Consider the following 16526-nt stretch of genomic DNA (forward strand, 5'->3'; position numbering starts at 1 on the left):
GTTGCATTAGTTGCAGTAGTTGGTTGCAGGTGTTGTAGTCGTTGGTTGCATTAGTTGCAGTAGTTGGTTGCAGGTGTTGTAGTCGTTGGTTGCATTAGTTGCAGTAGTTGGTTGCAGGTGTTGTAGTCATTGGTTGCTTTAGTTGCAGTAGTTGGTTGCAGGTGTTGTAGTCATTGGTTGCATTAGTTGCAGTAGTTGGTTGAAGGTGTTGACGTCGTTGGTTGCATTAGTTGCGGTAGTTGGTTGCAGGTGTTGCTGGCAGCAGCGTGGTTGCATTAGTTGCAGTAGTTGGTTGCAGGTGTTACTGGCAGCAGCGTGGTTGCATTAGTTGCAGTAGTTGGTTGAAGGTGTTGACGTCGTTGGTTGCATTAGTTGCAGTAGTTGGTTGCAGGTGTTGCTGGCAGCAGCGTGGTTGCATTAGTTGCAGTAGTTGGTTGCAGGTGTTGTAGTCGTTGGTTGCATTAGTTGCAGTAGTTGGTTGCAGGTGTTGTAGTCGTTGGTTGCTTTAGTTGCAGTAGTTAGTTGCAGTCGTTGCAGTAGTTGGTTGCAGGTGTTGTAGTCGTTGGTTGCATTAGTTGCAGTAGTTGGTTGCAGGTGTTGTAGTCGTTGGTTGCATTAGTTGCAGTAGTTGGTTGCAGGTGTTGTAGTCGTTGGTTGCTTTAGTTGCAGTAGTTAGTTGCAGTCGTTGCAGTAGTTGGTTGCAGGTGTTGTAGTCGTTGGTTGCATTAGTTGCAGTAGTTGGTTGAAGGTGTTGACGTCGTTGGTTGCATTAGTTGCAGTAGTTGGTTGCAGGTGTTGCTGGCAGCAGCGTGGTTGCATTAGTTGCAGTAGTTGGTTGCAGGTGTTACTGGCAGCAGTGTGGTTGCATTAGTTGCAGTACTTGGTTGCAGGTGTTGTAGTCGTTGGTTGCATTAGTTGCAGTAGTTGGTTGTAGGTGTTGCTGGCAGCAGCGTGGTTGCATTAGTTGGTTGCAGGTGTTGTAGTCGTTGGTTGCTTTAGTTGCAGTAGTTGGTTGCAGGTGTTGTAGTCGTTGGTTGCATTAGTTGCAGTAGTTGGTTGCAGGTGTTGCTGGCAGCAGCGTGGTTGCATTAGTTGGTTGCAGGTGTTGTAGTCGTTGGTTGCTTTAGTTGCAGTAGTTGGTTGCAGGTGTTGTAGTCGTTGGTTGCATTAGTTGCAGTAGTTGGTTGCAGGTGTTGTAGTCGTTGGTTGCTTTAGTTGCAGTAGTTGGTTGCAGGTGTTGTAGTCGTTGGTTGCATTAGTTGCAGTAGTTGGTTGCAGGTGTTGTAGTCGTTGGTTGCATTAGTTGCAGTAGTTGGTTACAGGTGTTGTAGTCGTTGGTTGCTTTAGTTGCAGTAGTTAGTTGCAGTCGTTGCAGTAGTTGGTTGCAGGTGTTGTAGTCGTTGGTTGCATTAGTTGCAGTAGTTGGTTGCAGGTGTTGTAGTCGTTGGTTGCTTTAGTTGCAGTAGCTGGTTGCAGGCGTTGTAGTCGTTGTTGCATTAGTTGCAGTAGTTGGTTGCAGTTGTTGTAGTCGTTGGTTGCATTAGTTGCATTAGTTGGTTGCAGGTGTTGTAGTTGTTGGTTGCATTAGTTGCAGTAGTTGGTTGCAGGTGTTGCTGGCAGCAGCGTGGTTGCATTAGTTGCAGTAGTTGGTTGCAGGTGTTGTAGTCGTTGGTTGCATTAGTTGCAGTAGTTGGTTGCAGGTGTTGTAGTCGTTGGTTGCATTAGTTGCAGTAGTTGGTTGCAGGTGTTGTAGCCGTTGGTTGCATTAGTTGCAGTAGCGTGGTTGCAGGTGTTGTAGTCAATGGTTGCTTTAGTTGCAGTAGTTGGTTGAAGGTGTTGACGTCGTTGGTTGCATTAGTTGCAGTAGTTGGTTGCAGGTGTTGTAGTCGTTGGTTGCTTTAGTTGCAGTAGTTAGTTGCAGTCGTTGCAGTAGTTGGTTGCAGGTGTTGTAGTCGTTGGTTGCATTAGTTGCAGTAGTTGGTTGCAGGTGTTGTAGTCGTTGGTTGCATTAGTTGCAGTAGTTGGTTGCAGGTGTTGTAGTCGTTGGTTGCTTTAGTTGCAGTAGTTAGTTGCAGTCGTTGCAGTAGTTGGTTGCAGGTGTTGTAGTCGTTGGTTGCATTAGTTGCAGTAGTTGGTTGAAGGTGTTGACGTCGTTGGTTGCATTAGTTGCAGTAGTTGGTTGCAGGTGTTGCTGGCAGCAGCGTGGTTGCATTAGTTGCAGTAGTTGGTTGCAGGTGTTACTGGCAGCAGTGTGGTTGCATTAGTTGCAGTACTTGGTTGCAGGTGTTGTAGTCGTTGGTTGCATTAGTTGCAGTAGTTGGTTGTAGGTGTTGCTGGCAGCAGCGTGGTTGCATTAGTTGGTTGCAGGTGTTGTAGTCGTTGGTTGCTTTAGTTGCAGTAGTTGGTTGCAGGTGTTGTAGTCGTTGGTTGCATTAGTTGCAGTAGTTGGTTGCAGGTGTTGCTGGCAGCAGCGTGGTTGCATTAGTTGGTTGCAGGTGTTGTAGTCGTTGGTTGCTTTAGTTGCAGTAGTTGGTTGCAGGTGTTGTAGTCGTTGGTTGCATTAGTTGCAGTAGTTGGTTGCAGGTGTTGTAGTCGTTGGTTGCTTTAGTTGCAGTAGTTGGTTGCAGGTGTTGTAGTCGTTGGTTGCATTAGTTGCAGTAGTTGGTTGCAGGTGTTGTAGTCGTTGGTTGCATTAGTTGCAGTAGTTGGTTACAGGTGTTGTAGTCGTTGGTTGCTTTAGTTGCAGTAGTTAGTTGCAGTCGTTGCAGTAGTTGGTTGCAGGTGTTGTAGTCGTTGGTTGCATTAGTTGCAGTAGTTGGTTGCAGGTGTTGTAGTCGTTGGTTGCTTTAGTTGCAGTAGCTGGTTGCAGGCGTTGTAGTCGTTGTTGCATTAGTTGCAGTAGTTGGTTGCAGGTGTTGTAGTCGTTGGTTGCATTAGTTGCATTAGTTGGTTGCAGGTGTTGTAGTTGTTGGTTGCATTAGTTGCAGTAGTTGGTTGCAGGTGTTGCTGGCAGCAGCGTGGTTGCATTAGTTGCAGTAGTTGGTTGCAGGTGTTGTAGTCGTTGGTTGCATTAGTTGCAGTAGTTGGTTGCAGGTGTTGTAGTCGTTGGTTGCATTAGTTGCAGTAGTTGGTTGCAGGTGTTGTAGCCGTTGGTTGCATTAGTTGCAGTAGCGTGGTTGCAGGTGTTGTAGTCAATGGTTGCTTTAGTTGCAGTAGTTGGTTGCAGGTGTTGTAGTCGTTGGTTGCATTAGTTGCAGTAGTTGGTTGAAGGTGTTGACGTCGTTGGTTGCATTAGTTGCAGTAGTTGGTTGCAGGTGTTGCTGGCAGCAGCGTGGTTGCATTAGTTGCAGTAGTTGGTTGCAGGTGTTACTGGCAGCAGCGTGGTTGCATTAGTTGCAGTACTTGGTTGCAGGTGTTGTAGTCGTTGGTTGCATTAGTTGCAGTAGTTGGTTGCAGGTGTTGCTGGCAGCAGCGTGGTTGCATTAGTTGCAGTAGTTGGTTGCAGGTGTTACTGGCAGCAGCGTGGTTGCATTAGTTGCAGTAGTTGGTTGCAGGTGTTGTAGTCGTTGGTTGCATTAGTTGCAGTAGTTGGTTGCAGGTGCTGCTGGCAGCAGCGTGGTTGCACAGCGTGCAGAAGCTGCAGGTCTCTTATGTAACAGCAGCTTCCATCCTGCTGCTGAACAGATTAAATCAGAGAGGATTTTACACACACACACACACACACACACACACACACACACACACACACACACACACATACACATAAATATAAACACACAAATATAAACACAATCTGACCACAGCTGACCTACATCTACCACGCAGAGAAACATACGCCTGTGTGTGTGTGTGTGTTTGTGTCTGTGTGTGTGTGTGTTTGTGTGTGTGTTTGTGTGTGTATAAGGATTACACTACAGTTGTATTTGCTGTATCACATGAGTGTGTGGCGTTAATCTGCAGCGCAGAAACATCCTACAGCCCCTGAACACACCAACATCTTTTTTCCGCTAGTTTCCAAAGCTCTGGGTCGTGACCCCACGATGTTGCCACAGCTTCTCTCCAGTATTCAGAGCTTCGTTCTGCTGACATAAGCTGATCTGAGGAGAGGAGGAGAGTGTTCACGCAGCAGTGCATGCTGGGAGCTGGAGGAAGAGGCCATCTGTCACCTTCATGCTCTTCCTCACGTTTCTGTGTGTTTCAGTATCTCCACGAGAACGGAGTCGTGCATCGAGACCTGAAGCCAGAGAACCTCCTGTACGCCGACCTGTCGCTGGACGCGCCGCTGAAGATCGGTAACGAGTCGACGCCCACCTTCACTGTACTGATGACGATGATGATGATGATGATGATGATGATGATGATGATGATGATGAAGGGAGAGAAACTGTGTGATCAGAGGTTATGAATATATTTACCAGTCTTTAACTTCACAGAACATGGAGACGACGTTAAGCTCCCAGAGGGATTTAAATCAAATCCCACACACGTGATTCACAATAACATTAATAGCTGTATCTATAAAGTGCTTCAATAAAACAGAAGCAAATAAGATCCAGAGCCCAGGAAGTGAAACCAATCAAATCCATCACAGGTAGAATGAGTTTGTCTGACTCCGCCCACATCCACCTTGAGCTCTGCGGGACTGAAACCAATCAAATAAAATGTAGTACTAGTACTGTAACAGCAGTACTATACGGTGTAGTAGTAGAACATGTACTAGAAGTACAGTCCTCTGTTGGACTCGTCCTCTGATGGACTAGTTCTCTGTTGGACTCGTCCTCTGATGGACTCGTCCTCTGATGGACTAGTCCTCTGTTGGACTCGTCCTCTGTTGGACTCGTCCTCTGATGGACTCGTCCTCTGATGGACTCGTCCTCTGTTGGACTCGTCCTCTGATGGACTCGTCCTCTGGTGGACTCGTCCTCTGGTGGACTAGTCCTCTGTTGATGGACTAGTTCTCTGTTGGACTCGTCCTCTGATGGACTCGTCCTCTGTTGGACTCGTCCTCTGTTGGACTCGTCCTCTTATGGACTCGTCCTCTGTTGGACTCGTTCTCTGATGGACTCGTCCTCTGATGGACTCGTCCTCTGGTGGACTAGTCCTCTGTTGATGGACTAGTCCTCTGTTGGACTCGTCCTCCGATGGACTTGTCCTCTGGTGGACTAGTCCTCTGTTGATGGACTAGTTCTCTGTTGGACTCGTCCTCTGATGGACTAGTCCTCTGTTGGACTCGTCCTCTGATGGACTAGTCCTCTGTTGGACTCGTCCTCTGATGGACTCGTTCTCTGTTGGACTCGTCCTCCGGTGGACTCGTCCTCTGGTGGACTAGTCCTCTGTTGATGGACTCGTCCTCTGTTGGACTCGTCCTCTGATGGACTCGTCCTCTGTTGGACTCGTCCTCCGGTGGACTCGTCCTCTGGTGGACTAGTCCTCTGTTGATGGACTCGTCCTCTGTTGGACTCGTCCTCTGTTGGACTCGTCCTCTGGTGGACTCGTCCTCTGGTGGACTAGTCCTCTGTTGATCGACTCGTCCTCTGTTGGACTCGTCCTCTGATGGACTAGTTCTCTGTTGGACTCGTCCTCTGATGGACTCGTCCTCTGTTGGACTCGTCCTCTGATGGACTCGTCCTCTGGTGGACTAGTCCTCTGTTGATGGACTAGTCCTCTGTTGGACTCGTCCTCCGATGGACTCGTCCTCCGGTGGACTAGTCCTCTGTTGATGGACTCGTCCTCTGTTGGACTCGTCCTCTGATGGACTCGTCCTCTGATGGACTCGTCCTCCGGTGGACTAGTCCTCTGTTGATGGACTAGTTCTCTGTTGGACTCGTCCTCTGATGGACTAGTCCTCTGTAGATGGACTAGTTCTCTGTTGGACTCGTCCTCTGATGGACTAGTCCTCTGTTGATGGACTAGTTCTCTGTTGGACTCGTCCTCTGATGGACTAGTCCTCTGTTGGACTCGTCCTCTGATGGACTAGTCCTCTGTTGGACTCGTCCTCTGATGGACTAGTCCTCTGTTGGACTCGTGCTCTAATGGACTAGTTCTCTGTTGGACTCGTCCTCTGATGGACTAGTCCTCTGTTGATGGACTAGTTCTCTGTTGGACTCGTCCTCTGATGGACTAGTCCTCTGTTGGACTCGTCCTCTGATGGACTAGTCCTCTGTTGGACTCGTCCTCCGATGGACTCGTCCTCCGGTGGACTAGTCCTCTGTTGATGGACTCGTCCTCTGTTGGACTCGTCCTCTGATGGACTCGTCCTCTGATGGACTCGTCCTCCGGTGGACTAGTCCTCTGTTGATGGACTAGTTCTCTGTTGGACTCGTCCTCTGATGGACTAGTCCTCTGTAGATGGACTAGTTCTCTGTTGGACTCGTCCTCTGATGGACTAGTCCTCTGTTGATGGACTAGTTCTCTGTTGGACTCGTCCTCTGATGGACTAGTCCTCTGTTGGACTCGTCCTCTGATGGACTAGTCCTCTGTTGGACTCGTCCTCTGATGGACTAGTCCTCTGTTGGACTCGTGCTCTAATGGACTAGTTCTCTGTTGGACTCGTCCTCTGATGGACTAGTCCTCTGTTGATGGACTAGTTCTCTGTTGGACTCGTCCTCTGATGGACTAGTCCTCTGTTGGACTCGTCCTCTGATGGACTAGTCCTCTGTTGGACTCGTCCTCTGATGGACTCGTCCTCTGTTGGACTCGTCCTCTGTTGGACTCGTCCTCTGATGGACTCGTCCTCTGTTGGACTCGTCCTCCGGTGGACTCGTCCTCTGGTGGACTAGTCCTCTGTTGATGGACTCGTCCTCTGTTGGACTCGTCCTCTGATGGACTCGTCCTTTGATGGACTAGTTCTCTGTTGGACTCGTCCTCTGATGGACTAGTCCTCTGTTGGACTCGTCCTCTGTTGGACTCGTCCTCTGGTGGACTCGTCCTCTGGTGGACTAGTCCTCTGTTGATCGACTCGTCCTCTGTTGGACTCGTCCTCTGATGGACTAGTTCTCTGTTGGACTCGTCCTCTGATGGACTAGTCCTCTGTTGGACTCGTCCTCTGGTGGACTCGTCCTCTGGTGGACTAGTCCTCTGTTGATGGACTCGTCCTCTGTTGGACTCGTCCTCTGATGGACTAGTCCTCTGTTGGACTCGTCCTCTGATGGACTAGTCCTCTGATGGACTCGTCCTCTGATGTCCTCTTATCTTACAGCCGACTTTGGTCTTTCCAAAATCATCGATGAGCAGGTGACCATGAAGACCGTCTGTGGCACGCCGGGCTACTGTGGTGAGTTAAGGGCCTCAACGAGCTGTCAGAGCTTCATGATGCAGTAGTAAAGGGTGTAGTAGATATATTAGGTGTGTACTAGCTGTAGTAGATGTGTACTAGTTGTAGTAGATGTGTACTAGCTGTAGTAGATGTGTACTAGCTGTAGTAGATGTGTGCTAGTTGTAGTAGATGTGTACTAGCTGTAGTAGATGTGTACTAGCTGCAGTAGATGTGTACTAGCTGTAGTAGATGTGTATTAGCTGCAGTAGATGTGTACTAGCTGCAGTAGATGTGTACTAGCTGTGGTAGATGTGTACTAGCTGTAGTAGATGTGTACTAGCTGCAGTAGATGTGTACTAGCTGTAGTAGATGTGTACTAGCTTTAGTAGATGTGTACTAGCTGCAGTATTTGTGTACTAGCTGTAGTAGATGTGTACTAGCTGTAGTAGATGTGTACTAGCTGCAGTATATGTGTACTAGCTGTAGTAGATGTGTACTAGCTGTAGTAGATGTGTACTAGCTGTAGTAGATGTGTACTAGCTGTAGTAGATGTGTACTAGCTGCAGTAGATGTGTACTAGCTGTAGTAGATGTGCACTAGCTTTAGTAGATGTGTACTAGCTGCAGTAGATGTGTACTAGCTGCAGTAGATGTGTACTAGCTGCAGTAGATGTGTACTAGCTGTAGTAGATGTGTACTAGCTGTAGTAGATGTGTACTAGCTGCAGTAGATGTGTACTAGCTGCAGTAGATGTGTACTAGCTGTAGTAGAGCTACTGTGATGTCCGTCAGTGGGTCGTGGTGCGTTCACTGCACCCTTTGCTCAGTAGGACATCCCATGACTACCAGTTAGAGCGTCTGTCTGCCATCTGCCCGCTAACGGCTCCTCTGCTGCAGCTCCAGAGATCCTGCGGGGCAACGCGTACGGGCCTGAAGTGGACATGTGGTCGGTGGGCGTCATCCTTTACATCCTGTGAGTCCTCCACACCTCAGCACTGACTCATACCGCCATGACATAGTGTGAAACACTGCCTGCTGTTGGTCTTTGTCCGTGGGGCCTCTAATGGGTTGGATGTTTCCTGTCGATAACAACAACAATTTATGTTCACTTTGTTGAGATTTGTTGTAATTGTGAAGTTTGTAAAAGGTTAAGTTCCAGAGGTCATTCACTAGCTGACTACATTACATTACATTTAGCTGAGGCTTTTATCCAAAGAGACTTACAATAAGTGATTCAACCATGAAGACAAACTCAGAACAACAAGAATCAAGAAAGTACAATTTCTTCAACAAAGTTAAACTCCAAAGTGCTATCAGTAAGAGACATTTAAGTGCTGCTAAAGTGCTACTAGGTGCTACCTACCGTGTTTCTAGTTCACGGTGGAAAATGTAGAGACTTCCTGCTGTCCTGACGTCAATGGGGAGCTCATTCCACCATTGAGGAGCAGGACACAAACAGTCTGACTTTGTAGAGAGTTTAGCTCACAGTGACGGAGCTACAAGCCGATTGGCAGAAGCCAACTGGAGTGAATGAGCCGGGGTTTGAGGTGTTACCATGTCCTGGATGTAGACTGGACCCGATCTGTTAAAGATCTGACGATTAAAGAGGCCAGTCCTGTTTGGTGTGGTTGGAGGTGCCTGATTCACTGGGTGACCTCTTGAAATACAGCCCTACTAACTGCACTATGTGTACCATTGACTACGTCCTGTTCCCCAGACTCTGTGGGTTCGAGCCCTTCTTCGACCCGAGGGGGGACCAGTACATGTACAGTCGAATCCTCAATTGCGACTACGAGTTTGTGTCTCCATGGTGGGATGACGTGTCGCTCAACGCCAAGGACCTGGTGAGTTCCTGCAGACTCCTTCCTGTTTCTTGACGGGGAGCCTCCAGAGTTCCTGCTTTCCCTTAGACCTCTTCTTTCTCTGGACTTGACCTGAATCTCTCTCAAGTCTCGTATGAATCAAAACTAGCAGGGTGTATCAAGACTCACGTGACTTCAATGTTTTGTTTCTTGAATAACTTGGACTTGTTTTAAAAGACGCGTCTGGAATGTGTTGGAACTTGGTCTGAAGAAACATTTTAATCATTTCAGACTTGACGGACTTGTCTGGAACAACTTGAATCACTGAGTTCTCTACATAATACTTGACTTACCTTTAAAGGAGTTCAGAAATTAACGATAACAAACTCCAGTTGAATTTGTCTGAAATGAATACAGACTCGTTGACTTTTGCTTGACTTGGACTTGATTTGAAGGACTCGGAATCACTTGAGACCTGACTTATCCCAACATGGGTCGTCTCAGATGACATCATACCTGACTCTGAACATGTGTGAAGACTTGTCATGTTTGTCTCAAGACTTAACTGCTTGATTATTGACTAGTGTCTCACACTTCAACCAGCCCAGGACTTACCTTGAACCTGCCTTGAATGACTTGAGACTTAACTTGGACCTACTTTGAAAGACTTGAGACTTAACTTGGACCTACTTTGAAGGACTTGAGACTTACCTTGGATCTGCCTTGAAGGACTTGAGACTTACCTTGGACCTGTCTTGAAAGACTTGAGACTTAACGTGGACCTGTCTTGAAGGACTTGAGACTTACCTTGGACCTGCCTTGAAGGACTTGAGACTTACCTTGGACCTGTCTTGAAAGACTTGAGACTTAACGTGGACCTGTCTTGAAGGACTTGAGACTTAACGTGGACCTACTTTGAAGGACTTGAGACTTACCTTGGACCTGTCTTGAAGGACTTGAGACTTACCTTGGATCTGCCTTGAAGGACTTGAGACTTACCTTGGACCTGCCTTTGAAAGACTTGAGACTTAACGTGGACCTGTTTTGAAGGACTTGAGACTTACCTTGGACCTGCCTTGAAGGACTTGAGACTTACCTTGGACCTGTCTTGAAAGACTTGAGACTTAACGTGGACCTGTCTTGAAGGACTTGAGACTTAACGTGGACCTACTTTGAAGGACTTGAGACTTACCTTGGACCTGTCTTGAAGGACTTGAGACTTACCTTGGACCTGCCTTGAAGGACTTGAGACTTACCTTGGACCTGTCTTGAAGGACTTGAGACTTAACGTGGACCTGTCTTGAAGAACTTGAGACTTAACGTGGACCTACTTTGAAGGACTTGAGACTTACCTTGGACCTGTCTTGAAGGACTTGAGACTTAACTTGGACCTGCCTTGAAGGACTTGAGACTTAACGTGGACCTGTCTTGAAGGACTTGAGACTTACCTTGGACCTGCTTTGAAGGACTTGAGACTTACCTTGGACCTACCTTGAAGGACTTGAGACTTACCTTGGACCTGCCTTGAAGGACTTGAGACTTAACTTGGACCTGCCTTGAAGGACTTGAGACTTAACTTGGACCTGCCTTGAAGGACTTGAGACTTAACTTGGACCTGCCTTGAAGGACTTGAGACTTAACTTGGACCTGCCTTGAAGGACTTGAGACTTAACGTGGACCTACTTTGAAGGACTTGAGACTTACCTTGGACCTCTCTTGAAGGACTTGAGACTTACCTTGGACCTGCCTTGAAGGACTTGAGACTTACCTTGGACCTGTCTTGAAGGACTTGAGACTAAACGTGGACCTGTCTTGAAGAACTTGAGACTTAACGTGGACCTACTTTGAAGGACTTGAGACTTACCTTGGACCTGTCTTGAAGGACTTGAGACTTAACTTGGACCTGCCTTGAAGGACTTGAGACTTAACTTGGACCTGCCTTTGAAGGACTTGAGACTTAACTTGGACCTGCTTTGAAGGACTTGAGATTTACCCTGGACCTGCCTTGAAGGACTTGAGACTTAACTTGGACCTGCCTTGAAGGACTTGAGACTTAACTTGGACCTGCCTTGAAGAACTTGAGACTTAACTTGGACCTGCCTTGAAGGACTTGAGACTTAACTTGGACCTGCCTTGAAGGACTTGAGACTTAAGTTGGACCTACTTTGAAGGACTTGAGACTTAAGTTGGACCTACTTTGAAGGACTTTAGACTTACCTTGGACCTGTCTTGAATGACTTCAGACTTACCTTGGACCTGCCTTGAAGGACTTGAGACTTAACTTGGACCTGCCTTGAAGGACTTGAGACTTAACTTGGACCTGCCTTTGAAGGACTTGAGACTTAACTTGGACCTGCTTTGAAGGACTTGAGACTTACCCTGGACCTACTTTGAAGGACTTGAGACTGACTTGAGACTTGGACAACTCAATGGTTAACTGCTATCAATCAGACTTGACCTCTGAGTTCTTCCTGAAGAGGATTCCTCCTGGACAGGTGGTCCGTACTTGGTCCTAAACTCTGTTCTCTGTCTGCAGGTCAGTAAGCTGATCGTCCTCGACCCTCACAAGCGCCTCAGTGTGCGGGAGGCCTTGCAGCACCCCTGGGTGCTGGGCAAAGCCGCCCGCTTCTCCCACATGGACACGGCCCAGAGGAAGCTGCAGGAGTTCAATGCTCGCCGTAAACTAAAGGTGAGAAGACCGCTGAGAGGAACCGGAGCTCAGTGGGTGGATGCAGCCCTCGTAGCTCTGAGTGTAGAAATGCTAGACGACCTCGACGATAGATTTAGTTCTAGTCTCTAAAAGTGTGTGCATGCTAACAGTGAGTGTTCTAGTCTAACAGTGAGTGTTCTAGTCTAACAGTGAGTGTTCTAGTCTAACATGTTCTAGTATAACATTGAGTGTTCTAGTCTAACAGTGAGTGTTCTAGTCTAACATGTTCTAGTATAACAGTGAGTGTTCTAGTCTAACATGTTCTAGTCTAACAGTGAAGGTTCTAGTCTAACATGTTCTAGTCTAACAGTGAGTGTTCTAGTCTAACAGTGAATGTTCTAGTCTAACAGTGAAAGTTCTCGTCTAACAGTGAATGTTCTAGTCTAACATGTTCTAGTCTAACATTGAAGGTTCTAGTCTAACAGTGAATGTTCTAGTCTAGCATGTTCTAGTCTAACAGTGAGTGTTCTAGTCTAACAGTGAGTGTTCTAGTCTAACAGTGAATGTTCTAGTCTAGCAGTGAATGTTCTAGTCCTGAATGTTCTAGTCTAACAGTGAATGTTCTAGTCTAACAGTGAGTGTTCTAGTCTAACAGTGAATGTTCTAGTCTAACAGTGAATGTTCTAGTCCTGAATGTTCTAGTCTAACAGTGAATGTTCTAGTCTAACAGTGAGTGTTCTAGTCTAACAGTGAGTGTTCTAGTCTAAGAGTGAATGTTCTAGTCTAACAGTGAACGTTCTAGTCTAACAGTGAATGTTCTAGTCCTGAATGTTCTAGTCTAACAGTGAATGTCCTAGTCTAACAGTGAGTGTTCTAGTCTAACAGTGAGTGTTCTAGTCTAACAGTGAGTGTTCTAGTCTAACAGTGAATATGTCCTCAGGCCGCCATGAAGGCCGTGGTGGCCACCAGTCGGATGCACGAGGGTTCGCGGCGTCGCACCGACAGCTGTGAGATTCCAGGCTCAGGAACTTCAAGACAGAGCAGCATGCAGCAGGACCCGCCTCCTGAGTCCACAAGCCCCGCCCCTGCAGACAAAGAAGCCCCGCCCCCGGATCAACAGTCGCCGCACGAAGACGAATCAAAGCGCGCCGACCAAGGTGCCCTCGGCCCCTCCCCTCCTCACAGCCCCAAGCCACCCCGCTCTGATGTCACGCCCACAGGCTCCGCCCCCACCAGACCGCCGCTGCGGGCCGACGGGCTGCGACAAGCGTCCGTCGTCCCCAAAACCAAGCCGGTCAAGCCCCGACCGCCGCAGGGGAGCTGCTCCATGGTGGAGCCCGGCGCCAGGGCCGAGGCCCCGCCCATGCTGGCCAACAGCCCCAACAGCCTCAGCAACGGTTTCACAACGGCGGCGGCGGAGCCCGCCAGTAAGACGGCGCCCTGCCAGTGACCCGCTGACACAACTGACTCTAAGACATTCAGCTTCCATCTTACAAACGTCTACAATCATTTAATGGGACCAAAATAACCGAAAATATTTGTATCATCTAACATTTAACATTTAACTTCCATTTCTGTAGCTCTGCTGCTACGCTAACATGCTAACAGCTGCGTTTCTGTTTTTACTGTCGAGCTGTTTTCAGAATGGAGGCTTAGATATGAAGAAAGAAAAGCTGTTGTTCACCATCAGGACTTAAGAGTGATTACTGGTTACTGGTTTCTGGTTTCTGGTTGTTGGTTGTTGGTTTTTGGTTGCTGGTTACAGTCTCAAAGCTAGCATGCTAGCATCTCTAAACTAGCATGCTAGCTTATAATATTATAGAGTCTGAATCGTACTAAACTCAGAAGCTCGACATTAGAAGCCAGCTAGTAGTCACTGAACCCCTCGTGAAACATTTGTGACACCAGTAACACCAGTGACTCCAGTGACTCCAGTGACACAAGTGACTCCAGTGACTCCAGTAACACCAGTAACACCAGTAACACCAGTGACTCCAGTGACACCAGTGACTCCACTGACTCCAGTTACACCAGTGACTCCAGTAACACCAGTGACTCCAGTGACTCCAGTAACACCAGTTACACCAGTGACACCAGTGAAACTAGTGACTCCAGTGACTCCAGTGACACCAGTGACACCAGTGACTCCAGTTACACCAGTGAAACCAGTGACTCCAGTGACTCCAGTGACACCAGTGACACCAGTGACTCCAGTTACACCAGTGAAACCAGTGACTCGAGTGACTCCAGTGACACCAGTCACTCCAGTTACACCAGTGAAACCAGTGACTCCAGTGACACCAGTTACACCAGTGACTCCAGTGACTCCAGTGACACCAGTGACTCCAGTGACTCCAGTGACACCAGTGACTCCAGTGACACCAGTGACTCTAGTGACTCCAGTGACACCAGTGAAACCAGTGAAACCAGTGACTCCAGTGACTCCAGTTACACCAGTGACTCCAGTGACACCAGTTACACCAGTGACACCAGTGACTCCAGTGACTCCAGTGACACCAGTGACATCAGTTACCCCAGTGACACCAGTGACTCTAGTGACTCCAGTGACTCCAGTGACTCCAGTTACACCAGTGACTCCAGTGACTCCAGTTACACCAGTGACTCCAGTGACACCAGTGACTCTAGTGACTCTAGTGAAACCAGTGACTCCAGTGACTCCAGTGACTCCAGTTACACCAGTGAAACCAGTGACTCCAGTGACTCCAGTTACACCAGTGACTCCAGTGACTCCAGTTACACCAGTGAAACCAGTGACTCCAGTGAAACCAGTGAAACCAGTGACTCCAGTGAAACCAGTGAAACCAGTGACTCCAGTTACACCAGTGAAACCAGTGACTCCAGTGACTCCAGTGACTCCAGTTACACCAGTGAAACCAGTGACTCCAGTGACTCCAGTTACACCAGTGAAACCAGTGACTCCAGTGACTCCAGTTACACCAGTGACTCCAGTGACTCCAGTTACACCAGTGAAACCAGTGACTCCAGTGAAACCAGTGAAACCAGTGACTCCAGTGACTCCAGTTACACCAGTGACTCCAGTTACACCAGTGACTCCAGTGACGCCAGTGACTCCAGTGACACCAGTTACACCAGTGACACCAGTGACTCTAGTGACTCCAGTGACTCCAGTGACTCCAGTGACACCAGTGACTCCAGTGACATCAGTGACTCCAGTGACTCCAGTGACACCAGTGACACCAGTGACTCCAGTGACATCAGTGACTCCAGTGACATCAGTGACTCCAGTGACTCCAGTGACACCAGTGAAACCAGTGACTCCAGTGACATCAGTGACTCCAGTGACTCTAGTGACTCCAGTGACACCAGTGAAACCAGTGACTCCAGTGACATCAGTGACTCCAGTGACACCAGTGACTCCAGTGACTCCAGTTACACCAGTGACTCCAGTGACTCCAGTGACTCCAGTGAAACCAGTGACACCAGTGACTCCAGTGACTCCAGTGACTCCAGTGAAACCAGTGACACCAGTGAAACCAGTGACTCCAGTGACTCCAGTTACACCAGTGAAACCAGTGACTCCAGTGAAACCAGTGACACCAGTGAAACCAGTGACTCCAGTGACTCCAGTTACACCAGTGAAACCAGTGACTCCAGTGACTCCAGTTACACCAGTGAAACCAGTGACTCCAGTGACTCCAGTTACAACAGTGACTCCAGTGACTCATGAATAAGTCGGTCGGGGACCAGAGTGATCGGCTGCATTGATCTGATGATGGACGCGTTGCAGCATTATTATGGTCTGGAGGCCTTTCACAGCTCTGGACCCAAGAGACGAGGAGGTCTGACCCGGATTCTGAGCGGATGGATACACGGCTGGTTGTCAAGAAATAGTTCTGGCTTGTGACGCCCACTGAACCCTCGTTTAGGTTGTTTGGGTTAATGGTGGAGCTCCAAGATCCTCCAAGTTCTGCTCCAGGACAGAGACTCCAGTTCCTTCTTCTCTTTGTTGATTTGTTGTTTGATCCGGGGTGTGAACACTCTGGTGTGAAGGCCAAAAGCACGAGATCAGCTTCTTCATCTCCCTCTTCTTCTTCTTCTTCTTCTTCTTCTTCTTCTTCTTCTTCTTCTTCTTCTTCTTCTTCTTCTTCTTCTGCGCCCCGTTTACATTCCGGCTTCAGACGAACTCTGAGAAACAGGCAGCTTCCTGTATCCGTTTGAAGAGGCGATGTTTGGACCCTTTCTCCTGGTTCCTGTAGAACCGGTGTGTAGATCCGGTGTGTAGATCCGGTGTGTAGTTCAGTGACGTGTCGTGTTTGTGAGCTTCTAGTTAACAGTGTTGTTTACACTTTGATCAGCAGTGACGATGACGACCATCTCCTGTTTGCACATATTCTGGTTCGAAGACTTCTTCCCCACAGAGACAGTCGGTGTTCAGACCCCCAAGAAATACCAAATCTGTCCTTTGAGCTGTCTGAGACCACACGTTCTACCTCTCTTTGTACGGGGGCTTCCAAACTACTTTTTAACAACGCAGACGTGTCGAGAAAAACCCACAAACCTACGGTGGCCCAGACGAACCAAACAGGCAACCCCTTCACAGAGGAGTTCTGGGCCTTTTGCTTCTGGACAGAGAGAAGCCGGTCCATGTGTTTTCTACGCCCTCCTGCAGCGTCCTGGAGCTGATCGACACAGAGGTGCTGCTTTCTGCTTCTCAGATTCATATTTGCAACAGAAAACAACCGGTTTGTTCCTGTCGGCGAGATCAATGAGAGCGATCGGGTTTGATCCATACAGGTGAGCGTCTCCTTCTGCCACCGGAGGAAGACGAATTCTCTTTTT

General features: G+C 48.3%; 1 protein-coding gene across 1 annotated transcript in view; it reads left to right on the forward strand.

Moving 5' to 3' along the window:
* LOC306739306 (calcium/calmodulin-dependent protein kinase type IV) overlaps positions 1-13155 on the forward strand; it is a gene marked incomplete at both ends in the record, with an annotated part of 42316 nt that extends 29161 nt beyond the window's left edge. The window contains 6 exons of the mRNA XM_079221296.1: positions 4202-4292; positions 7199-7273; positions 8151-8226; positions 8971-9097; positions 11592-11744; positions 12646-13155. Coding sequence (XP_079077422.1) covers positions 4202-4292; positions 7199-7273; positions 8151-8226; positions 8971-9097; positions 11592-11744; positions 12646-13155 — 1032 coding nt within the window. The remainder of the gene's footprint in view (positions 1-4201; positions 4293-7198; positions 7274-8150; positions 8227-8970; positions 9098-11591; positions 11745-12645) is intronic.
* Positions 13156-16526: the final 3371 nt, after the last annotated feature.

Source organism: Taurulus bubalis, assembly GCF_910589615.1.
Source record: "Taurulus bubalis genome assembly, chromosome: 7".
Taxonomy (NCBI): Eukaryota; Metazoa; Chordata; class Actinopteri; order Perciformes; family Cottidae; genus Taurulus; species Taurulus bubalis.